Source organism: Aquarana catesbeiana, linkage group LG06, assembly GCF_042186555.1.
Source record: "Aquarana catesbeiana isolate 2022-GZ linkage group LG06, ASM4218655v1, whole genome shotgun sequence".
Lineage (NCBI taxonomy): Eukaryota > Metazoa > Chordata > Amphibia > Anura > Ranidae > Aquarana > Aquarana catesbeiana.
The window spans coordinates 192,905,594-192,917,593 of NC_133329.1; the positions used below are offsets into that span (position 1 = coordinate 192,905,594).

General features: G+C 39.8%; 1 protein-coding gene across 4 annotated transcripts in view; it reads right to left on the reverse strand.

Moving 5' to 3' along the window:
- The window catches only part of RRN3 (RRN3 homolog, RNA polymerase I transcription factor), a 1,085,194-nt gene that overhangs the window by 416,090 nt on the left and 657,104 nt on the right, over positions 1–12,000 (reverse strand). For all 4 annotated transcript variants that reach the window (XM_073591180.1, XM_073591181.1, XM_073591179.1 and 1 more), the window contains one exon: positions 3,518–3,613. In XM_073591180.1, coding sequence (XP_073447281.1) covers positions 3,518–3,613 — 96 coding nt within the window. The remainder of the gene's footprint in view (positions 1–3,517; positions 3,614–12,000) is intronic.

Here is a 12,000-nt window from a genome sequence, read left to right on the forward strand (position 1 = left end):
GTAGTGGACAGTGTAGTGGTCAGTATAGTGGACAGTATAGTGTAGTGGACAGTGTAGTGGACAGTATAGTGTAGTGGACAGTATAGTGATCAGTGTAGTGGACAGTATAGTGGTCAGTGTAGTGTAGTGGACAGTATAGTGCAGTGGTCAGTGTAGTGGACAGTACAGTGTAGTGGTCAGTGTAGTGGTGTGGACAGTATAGTGGTCAGTGTAGTGTAGTAGACAGTATAGTGGTCAGTGTAGTATAGTGGACAGTATAGTGGTCAGTGTAGTATAGTGGACAGTATAGTGGTCAGTGTAGTGTAGTGGACAGTATAGTATAGTGGTCAGTGTAGTATAGGGGTCAGTGTAGTTCTCAGTGTAGTGGACAGTAGGCATGGGCAGAACACCACCCTGTTCGGTTCGCACCAGAACATGCGAACAGGCAAAAAATTTGTTTGAACACGCAAACACCGTTAAAGTCTATGGGACACGAACATGAAAAATCAAAAGTGCTAATTTTTAAAGGTTATATGCATGGTATTGTCTTAAAAAGGTTTGGGGACCTGGGTCCTGCCCCAGGGGACAAGGATCAATGCAAAAAAAAGTTTTAAAACGGCTGTTTTTTCGGGAGCAGTGATTTTAATAATGCTTAAAGTGAAACAATAAAAGTGTAATATTCCTTTAAATTTCGTACCTGGGGGGTGTCTATAGTATGCCTGTAAAGTGGCGCATGTTTCCCGTGTTTAGAACTTGTCTGACAGCAAAATGACATTTCTAAAGGAAAAAAAGTAATTTAAAACTATTTGCGGCTATAATGAATTGTCGGTCCGGCAATACACATAAAAGTTCATTGATAAAAACGGCATGGGATTCCCCCACAGGGGAACCCCGAACCAAAATTTAAAAAAAAAATGCGTAGGGGTCCCCCCAAATTCCATACCAGGCCCTTTAGGTCTGGTATGGATATTAAGGGGAACTCCGCGCCGAAATAAAAAAAAAAAATTAGCGTGGTGTCCCCCCAAAAATCCATACCAGACCCTTATCAGAGCAAGCAACCTGGCAGACCGCAAGAAAAGAGGGGGGACGAGAGAGTGCCCCCCCTCCTGAACCGTACCAGGCCACATGCCCTCAACATTGGGAGGGTACTTTGGGGTAGCCCCCCAAAGCACCTTGTCCCCATGTTGATGGGGAGAAGGGCCTCATCCCCACAACCCTTGCCTGATGGTTGTGGGGGTCTGCGGGCAGGGGGGCTTATCAGAATCTGGAAGCCCCCTTTAACAAGGGGACCCCCAGATCCCGCCCCCCTCTTTGAAATGGTAACAGGTACATTATACCCGTACCATTTCACAAAAAAAGTGTGAAAATGGAAAAAAAAAAAAAAAACACACACCGTGGGAGTTCTTTATTAAAAAATAAAAAAATAAAACTGTCCACGTAGTCCATTCATCTCCGCCGATGGACCCCGGAAAAAATCATCACATCCCCATAGCATCAGAGGGGGGTGGGGCCACCCGGTCCGCCCCCTCTGACGCACGGGGACATCCCTATGGCTTTCCCGTAGCGTCAGAGGGGGGGACGGACCGGGTGGCCCTGCCCCCATTGACGCTACAGAGGAAGCCACAGGGATGTCCCTGTGCGTCAGATGGGGCGGGGTCATGGGGAAGTCCCCGTGCGTTAGAGGGGGCGGGGTCACCCGGCGACGACACCGGGTGGCCCCGCCCACAGTTTTAAAAGAGCTATCACCTGCGAGGACACGTCACATGGCGTGTGCCTCCCATGGAGGCAGATCTTCTTTATTTTTTTTTTGGTCCGTCGGCGGAGGTGAATGGACTACGTGGGACAGTTGTATTTTTTTTATATTTTAATAAAGGACTTCTCCCACGGTGTTTGTTGTTTTTTTTTTACCATTTTCACACTTTTTTTGTGAAATGGTACGGGTACAATGTACCCGTTACCATTTCAAACAGGGGGGGCCGGGATCTGGGGGTCCCCTTGTTAAAGGGAGCTTCCAGATTCTGATAAGCACCCTCCCAACGTTGAGGGCATGTGTCCTGGTATGGTTCAGGAGGGGGAGCGCTCTCTTGTCCCCTCCACTTTTCCTGTGGCCTGCCAGGTTGCGTGCTCAGATAAGGGTCTGGTATGGATTTTTGGGGGGACCCCACGCCATTTTTATTTTGGCGTGCGGTTCCCCTTAAAATTCATACCAGACCTGAAGGAGTTTGAGGGGGACCCCCACGCCATTTCTTTTTTAATTTTGGCGCGGGGTTCCCCTTAATATCCATACCAGACCTAAAGGGCCTGGTATGGAACTTGGGGGGACCCCCACGCATTTTCTTTTTTTAAATTTTGGTTCGGGGTTCCCCTGTGGGGGAATCCCATGCCGTTTTTATCAATCAACTTTTATGTGTGGGTTTTATGCGACAATTCATTATAGCCGCGAGTAGTTTTAAATTATTTTTTTTCCTTTAGGAATGTCATTTTGCTGTTAGACTGTTCTAAGCATGGGAAACATGCGCCACTTTACAGGCATACTATAGACACCCCCCAGGTACGAGATTTAAAGGAATATTACACTTTTATTGTTTCACTTTAAGCATTATTAAAATCACTGCTCCCGAAAAAACGGCCGTTTTTAAAACTTTTTTTTGCATTGATACATGTCCCCTGGGGCAGGACCAAGGTCACCAAACACTTTTTATGACAATAACTTGCATATTAACCTTTAAAATTAGCACTTTTGATTTCTCCCATAGACTTTTAAAGGGTGTTCTGCAGCTTTTGAAATTGCTGCGAACACCCCAAATTGTTCGGTATTTGGCGAATGGGCGAACAGCCAATGTTCGAGCCGAACTCATGTTCGACCCGAACATAAAGCCCATCCCTAGTGGACAATATAGTATAGTGGTCAGTGTAGTGTGTAATGGTCAGTGAAGGAATCAGGTTGGTCAGTGTTGAAATCAAGTAGGTTAGTGTAGTGGTCGGTATAGGAATCAGGTAGGTCAGTACTATTGTATCTGAAGGGACTCTGGGAGTGCTAAAAGTCCGCAGGTTAGAGGGCGCAAATTACTTGCATTGTCCCGGGTGCTGACAACCCATGCTAATCCACTGTATACATGGGATGCAATCTTATGTGGAACACATTTCCCTATTCACACAACTGAGGTGGATGAAGGAATCCTCCCCACTGCACTACTATATTCAGCCACTGGGACACCTCCGCTGTCTGAATACACTGATCAGTGCTGCATTTCTAACATTCTGTTTGAGAGAAATAATAAGTCAAATAAATCAAATTCTCTCTAACAGGAACAACCATAGATGGATCAAAATTTGTCTGGTTCCTGTTGAACTGACCAAATTTCAATCCATTTTTGGCCAGCTTTATTTCTAAAATCTAACAATTTTGCATACATTTTTATACCGAACACGTTATAATCCTGCTCACTCTCCCTAGTTCTCTTATTTTCTACCCATAGTTGTATGTGATTGTTTATTTTTGGACAAGCAAAGACTTTCAATTCGAAGTTTATCTTACCATGTTAAAGATATCTTCTTCAGCACCACAATTCCCGCTGTTGGCAATACATGCATTTTGTTCCGCATCTTCTATGTCCTGGCGTGATGCATTCACCTATAGGTTGATCAAGATATATGATGTCATTTTGAAGAAAGTGGTTCTGAAGTACTTTAAAACATGTCAATAAAAAAAAAAAAAAAAAAATGTAAAATATAAGCTTTTTTTACCAACATGATGGTGTGTTGCTGCTTACAGGCATGTTAAATGAGAGTAAAAAGACAAATCTCCCTTACACAGCAGTAATCAACTGTAAGAGAGTTATCAAATGTAATAAACATCAGCTGTAATGGACAAAAAAATTAAAGACACCCTGTCAGGTCTTTAAATGTGTTAAGCTAGAAGGTCCCTGCAATAGGAGGCCCTAGGAAAACAACAGTTAAGTCAAATAGGTCTTAGAATTGTGCAGTGATCTGCTTTATTGCTGTGTCACCATTAAAAGTGACAAAGCACAAATAATAATGACACAGGTTCAAGCCTTTAACTTCCTTTCTCATAATCCAATTTTATTCTTTTGAAAGGTAGCACATGTCTTCAAGTATCACCCCTTGTGGCACTCAGGGCTCAATAACTCTTAACAACTGCAATCCACATACAGGTCTTTTCTCATTCAAAAGTTTAAAAAAAAAAAAAAACATTGAATATCAACAAATACAGAATATTTAGATGATTATAAGAGAATAATATTGAAGTACAGACATTGCAATTTATTTAGAGATTTGAATTTCACATGATCTTAACCTTAACTTTGAATATTTGTTTATAACTAATACTGTATTTTAAGAAAAGACTGAGTTTGAAAAAGATAATGGTTGTTGAATGAACAAGGGAAAAGAAAATAATAAAAAGAAATGAAAGAAAATAAAGGCTAATGAGAGGGGAGGATGACAGAACTCCGAAGGCTGATTTTGCATACTCATTCTGTTGTTATAATCCTTGAAAGAGCATCAATTACCATGACGAGAGTATTCGATTGTCAAAGTTGTCTGACATATAGTATTTAATCCATGGTTTCCATGTGTTGCCAAACTTCGTCAAGAGATTGTTATCTAAAGCATCCATTTTAGCATGTATAAAAGATTGGTTCATTCTAAGTTTGGTTTCTGTAATATTCACTGCAGATGTTTTCCACGCATTAGCTATAGTCTGTTTTACGGCTATCAGAAGCATGAGAAATAGCTTAAATTGTGTCTGGGTGAGAGAGACTGGTTTTAAATTGAGAAGAGCTACCATTGGGTCTGGTAAAATTGAACAATCAAATAAGTTTGAGGCTATCGAAAATATCTTTTTCCAAAATATGTGCACAATTGGGCACTGCCACCAGATGTACATGCATGTACCTTGATCCGGACAGCCGCGAAAACAGAGGCCAGAATTGTCTATTGTAAATTTGGCTATTCTGGAAGGAACCAAATACCATCTCATAAGAACTTTATATGATGTCTCAACCGCCAATATATTTGTAGAAGATGATTTGGTATTAGACCATATATGGGACCAAATCTTGGTATCAATCGTACAATCAAGGACTTTTTCCCATTTAGCAACATGAGTAGGTAAAATAGTATTTGATTTAGTGATCAATTGAGCATAGATTAATGAAATGCGACCTTTAGCGTGTGGTTCTTTGAGACAAATTCTTTCAAATTGAGAAATGTCATGTAAGTTTTCACTGGAATTGAGAAGAGGAGTATAAAAATTTTTGATTTGAAGATATCTAAATATTTCAGAAGGGGGGAGGCCAAAGATCTCACATAATTCTGGGAAAGGACGTATTGAGGATATTGAAGTTATATTATATAGACAAGTAATACCAGCCTTAGACCAAGCTTTAAAAGTTCTGGGAAATGTCCAAGCAGGATAAAAGGCCGGATTTTTGTGAAAAGAAAGTAGCGGGTTATGTGAGGATTGTAAACCATGTGAGATTTTTTGTCTATCCTGTCTATCCCAAATAGATAGAGAATGCCTAGAAATTGGATTTCTTAAAGCTTTACGATCTACAGGTCTTAACCATAATCTATTGTTCATAGGAAGAGGATCGCAGTCTAAAGCTTCAATGAAAACCCACATAGGAATCTCTATAGTCGAGTGATATTTCGTTAATTGTGCTATTTGAGCTGCTTTATAGTATGTTGTAAAGTCTGGAAATCCCAGGCCATCCATAGATTTAGGGAGAACTAGGGTTTTCTTATGTAGCGTGGGTTTTATTTTCCCCCAAGTGAATTGTAATACTTTTTGTTGAATCAATCTAAGAAAATAAGCGGGAATATGAATTGGAAGTGTTCTAAATAAATATAAAAACTTGGGAAGTATAGTCATTTTTATAATGTTAATTTTTCCGAACCACTAAATCAGTAATGAAGATCAGTTAGATAATAAATTTGTAACATTTTTCAATAAAGCTGGGTAATTAGCTGCGAATCTGAGGGATTAGAAGTAAATTGGATACCTAAATATGGAAGGCTGCGATCTACCCATTTAAAGGGTAATGAATTTTGTATAGATTGTTTTTCCTTTTCATCAAATGAGATATTTAGTGCTAAGGATTTTTGGGCATTAACTTTAAGGCCTGAGATAGGTGAAAATTCATGTAGTACAACCTTAAGGTTAGGGGCAGAAACTTGTGGTGAGGACAGAAATAGAAGAATGTCGTCCCGTCCGCGAATAAGCATATTTTGTGATGACATCCACCTAATTCAATACCTGTGATTGTAGGTTCCATCCTAATTCTTTGTACTAAAGGTTCAATGAGTAGTGCAAATAATAATGGAGAGAGTGGATATCCTTGAAGTGTCCCTCTCTGTATATTAAACTCGTCCGATTTGTACCCTGCATATTTAATGTAAGCTTTGGGCTCATGATATAATGCAGAAATCCATTGCAAAAAATGATGACCAAAGCCCCATTTTCTAAGGTTGAAGTTCATAAAAGACCATGATACGGTGTCAAATGCTTTCTTAATATCTAAAGAAAGAAAACAGGTGGCATGTGGCAAAAGTGTAATATCTGATAATATCGCCAGCTTGTCGAATAGGAATGAAACCTACTTGGTCACGGTGTATAAGGTTACCTATAATCCTGTTTAATCTGTTAGATAGAATTTTGGCCAAAATTTTTACATCCAAATTTAATAAAGAAATAGGGCGGTAATTTGACCAAATTGAATCATCCGTATGCGGTTTGGGGAGCATGCAAATAATTGCAGTCAATGTTGCCCTCCTAAAAGAATGACCTTCCAAGAGGGAATTGAAAGTATTTGTCAGGATTGGTGATAAGATATCTGCAAATGTTTTATAATAAAGGGCAGAAAATCCATCGGGACCAGGTCTTTTATTTCGTTGAAAATTTTTTAAAACTTCAAATACCTCCTCAACAGACACAGAATCCTCCATCATTTCCAGTTGTGTTTTTGATAATGCAGGTAGAGATATATGAGAGAAAAAGTAATTTACTTTGGATGAATCCAACTCGTTGTCGGATGAGCATACATTTTTTAACTGTGTTTTAAATTTTTGTAGGATTTTCAAAGGGTTGTTTGTATATACCTCTCTGGTCATTTTAAGAAGAATAGGTTTGGTTGGATTATGGCACGATTTTAGGTCCCGGGCTTTATTGCATTCATATAAAAGTTGTGCCTTGATCTTTTGATGGTTTTGTCTGCAGATTCAGTAAGGAATAAATCAAATTCGAATTTGGCTTTATCTAGTTTTAATTTGGATGAAGGAGAAGGGTTATGTTGAAATGCCATATGACATGTATTGAAATTTTGTTTCTAAAGTGTGGCAAAGGGCTTTTCGTTCTCTATTGAATATATTAGCTTGTTGTAAACAGATGCCACGGAGAACAGGTTTGTGTGCTTCCCATAAAGTGGTTTGGGAGATGTCAGATGTAGAATTGTGTTTTAGGTATTCTTTAAGTGCATGTTCAATATTATTTTTATGTACTGGACTTTTGAGTAGAAAGTCTCTTAATAGCCATGTTGGATCACGCGCTTTTGGGATTATGGAGGCTATAGTATTGTAGATTGCGCTATGGTCAGACCAAAGAATGGGGATAATTTTTGAAGTCAAGATTTCCGGCACCATACCTGTGGAAAAAAAAATATGGTCTATCCTGGAGAATGAACGATGAGGGGATGAGTAATGTGTATATTGTCTCTTGGTAGGATTCAATTCACGTCAGGTATCAAATAAATTATGTTTTGCAATTAGTTATGAGAAAGATTGTTTGCCTGATCCATGAGACTGTGGAATTGGTGATTTGTCCAAAAATGGGAAAATAGTCTGATTTGAATCTCCGCATAGTATTACAGTACCAATTTTATGGTGGTCTATTGTTTGTAATAAATGGGAGAAAAAAGAATTAGGTTGCTTGTTGGGGGCATAATATGACACAATAGTGATAGTGGTATCTAGTAAATGCCCTTTAAGGATCAGGTATTGGCCTTCTGGATCTTTAATTTCTTTTATTAGTGAAAATGGGGTAATACGTTGGAATGCTATAAGCACACCACGTTGTTACGTGGAAGCTGAGGCCGTAAACACTTGTGGATAAGTTTTACTAAAGAATTTGCGAGTGGATTGTGTAGTAAAATGAGTCTCTTGAAGACATACTATATGTGCTTTTTTGGATGTAAAGGCACGAAAGGCTTTAGTGCGTTTGTGAGGAATGTTAAATCCCTGAACATTCAGGGATAGAATATTCAATGGAGCCATGGTATTAAAGGATCTCTGATTATGTTGTTTATGTTTAAACAAGGACCATGTAAGAAATGATGTGCCTTCAGAGTATAAGGGAAAAAGGAAAAAAAAAGGGAAGAAAAAAAAGCTAAGAAAGAAAGTGCAATTAATCAATATCATTAAGATATAGCTAAACATATGTTTCATATTTCATATAACATATTCCTAACATATCCATTGAGGGGAGAAAAAATATCCCACCAAGGGTAAATGGGCTACTGTCAGCTGCCCGCTAAACACAGAGCAGCTGAGGGTAGCAAGAGGGGGCGCAAGGAACATCACTGCAGAACATGGAGAGCCAACCATATAAATAGTAGTCTTATAATCAATAAGCAAAATTAAAAATAACAAGAAAGCTCAAGTCTAAAATGACGGTTTGTTGGTGTTTTGTAAAGTGTAAACAATGACCTGGGGTCAAAAATTTCGAAAGAGGCCAGCCTTGAGAAAATAAAAATAGATGGTCCTTATATCTTCTGAAACAAAAGCTAATAATAAGTATAATAAAACTGAACTAATTCTGACAGTAAATTAGTTGGAGAAATGGTTATTATTAATGTTGTCATTAACAATAAGTATTCTAAATTTCAAAGAATAACAATTTAGAACTATTAATAAGAGAAGAGTAAGGCAGAGTCTCAATATCGTGAACGATTACGCAGCGATATAGATGGAGCTATAAGAAACTTGTTTGAAGACTGTAACTGGACTATTTTGTTCAATCAGTCTCACAAAAAAGAAAAGAGAGAATAGTCTTGGTGTAGGATTCTTTTCAATCCGTAGAATCAGCTGGATCCCGAACAGGGGATTATATGCGACTTCTTTTATGCGAGCTGTGGTCTTCATTATTCCTGGAAGCAGAAGAGGAATTACCAGCGGATGAGGACGATTTATGACGTGTGTCGGCAGAGTCTCTGGTTGTATTAATCAATCCGATATTCTGTAAGGTAGATTGCAGGTCTGTAGCGGTGCGGCACGTGTATTTGCAACTTTGATGGGTGAATCGCACAGAGAACGGAAAGCCCCATTGGTATATTATAGCATTGCGTTGTAATAACTGAAGAAGTGGTTTCAACGCTCTTCTTTTATTTATTGCTATTTGAGAGAGATCTGCGAATAATTGATAGTTGTGACATTGGAAATTTAAAGCGGTTGTATACCTTTTTTTTTAACTTTTACCTACAGGTAAGTCTATAATAAGGCTTACCTGTAAGTAAGAAAAATATCTCCTAAACCTGTATGGTTTAGGAGATATTCCCCTCGCAATGAGCCGCTGACTGCAGCGGCGCATGCGCACAGGGGTTTCTCGGCTGACAGCCCAGCAAACTCCGGGGCTTGTCGGACAGAAGTCTCCCGCGCGCATGCTCCTTAGTCCTTGTTCCTTAGTACGGTAGAAATTAAATTTTGCGATAATATTAAGCTATGAGACCGGCCATCTGATGGCTTGACAGTTCAATTGAGAGCACAGGGAACTGTGACAAAGTAACACAAAGCCCAGGACCATATTTCGTATATGTCAACCACGTGCCTTAGTGAAAATTAATGCTTCAGCTGCAGTCCCCACCCGTTTGCCATCCCCCTCTGTGGTATGATTAAGCCCAATCTGGGTAAAACTCGTTGGAGGGTCGTGGCTAAAGGTCAGGAACAATGTGCAGTCATGGGCTTTCTGTTACTGTAGATGGAGCGGGACGTGCTCCTGAAGGAACTGGCACCTGCAGCAGGAGTGCAGATTTGTATATTGTATGGACCCTGACCAGGTCTCTTGGGCTAGAGCACCCCTCCCCCTCTTCATTACCTCTTATTAGTGGCCACCAGTGCATAGGAGGAATCGCAGTAAGTGGGCTTAGAACTATATGACCATATAGTGTGACCAAACCCCCGTATTTGTGAATATGTTCAGGTGTTTTTAACTAGCCTTGCAGGATAAACGTAATTTTTGTAGGTGTGTGCTGTAATCTGTTTTGTAATGTTTTTGGTCTTATAGCAGCCCCATCTTGAATGTAAAGCATTTTAGGGTGTGCCCCCCAAGTATGGTTCAATAAGTTTTTATTGATGTTTTTTTGCAAGAATATAAAGAGTATAAACATCGAAAAAAAAAAAAAAGACAAAATAAAGGAGTGTAAACAGTGTCAGTTACCTGACATATAGTCTCCTAATAAACAGTTATATCTTTTAAATATTGAAACAGTGCAAACGCTTACAGGTATCAGGGTTATTATATGTGAAGTAATACTTTGAACCCGTACAACAGGTGTATGTTAACATATAAGCATTAACTACTCTATGTTGGGATGCCCCTTTGGGAGCCTGCTGCACCCCTAAACATAGGTAGTCTAGAATAATCAACGTGTGCTTAGGTTACATCGGTATGGTCAGTATCAAAGATTTGGTTCTCCATTTCCATGGGAGATCTTATATTTATATTGCATCTAAAAAGATTATATCGGAGATCTAGAAAAGAGGAAAGGTAGGAAAGACAGAGTAGAAAAAGGCGGAATGGGTATAGAATAGAAAGAAAATAGAAAGGGGAGGGGGGTGGGGGGGTAAGGAGACAGCGAGCTTCGGTCTATGTATATATAGGGTCTTTACTATAAATAAAGAGTATAATGGGTAAGGGTTGTTCAATCCTTATGAGGGGTTCTTAGCCGAGAGTCTTTGTTTGAGTTTGTCTGAGGTAGAGTAACTCCTCCAGATACTCCAGACAAAAGAGAAGTGCCCCCCAAGTATGTTTTTGTATATTGTATGGATCCTGACCAGGTCTCTTGGGCTGGAGCACCCCTCCCCCTCTTCATTACCTCTTATTAGTGGCCACCAGTGCATAGGAGAAATCCCTTCAGTTCTCCCACATAGAGGAGTTTATCTCCCATGGGTGAGACACAGGTTCTTTTATTCTATTACTAGGGTAGGACCCACTAATTCGGGGTACTTTGTTGCAGTAAGTGGGCTTAGCACTATATGACCATATAGTGTAACCAAACCCCCGTATTTTTGAATATGTTCAGGTGTTTTTAACTAGCCTTGCAGAATAAATGTCATTGTATGTGTGTACTGTAATCTGTTTTGTACAGATTGGATAACAGGCCGGGGGTTTTCAGTGACGCTACTTTTCATAACCTGAATGTAACTGTTTTGAGACACAGTTATGGGTTTAGTTCAGCTTTAAGTACAAAATTAGCTTTTTTTAGTCAAATCAGTTTAAACTCCAACAGCCAAGAAAAACAATGGCTCCTCCAAACCATTAGCTCTATTTTGAGCCAAAACTAGGGTTTTCCTAAAGCGGAAGCTTGCTATAATTTTTTTTAAAGGCCCCCCAAGTAGGTTATGCACAACATATTAGTACATTATAGAAGACTTGCATGGCATATGGTGTCCTCCAGCGAGAGGCACTGGGACCAATTTGGCGGGCCCCGGCACTCCCATCTCCAGCCAGTCTTCCTTCCAGGTCCCGTGCCTTCAGCCACTTGATAGGCCAGGCCACAATGACGACACTCCCACGCATATACACGGGAGTCACATCACCACGGCACGGATCGGGGCCGTAAATGTACACTGCACATGCCTGGCTCAGTGAACATGACAGCTGACAGGCAGGGGGCTGCATTTATGGCAGAAGAGACCAATAGGGTCTCTTCTGTTTTAAATACCCTGCCTGTCAGCCATTTGATAAAAAAAAGAAAAAACTTTACTTCTACTTTAAAGGATAAGTTC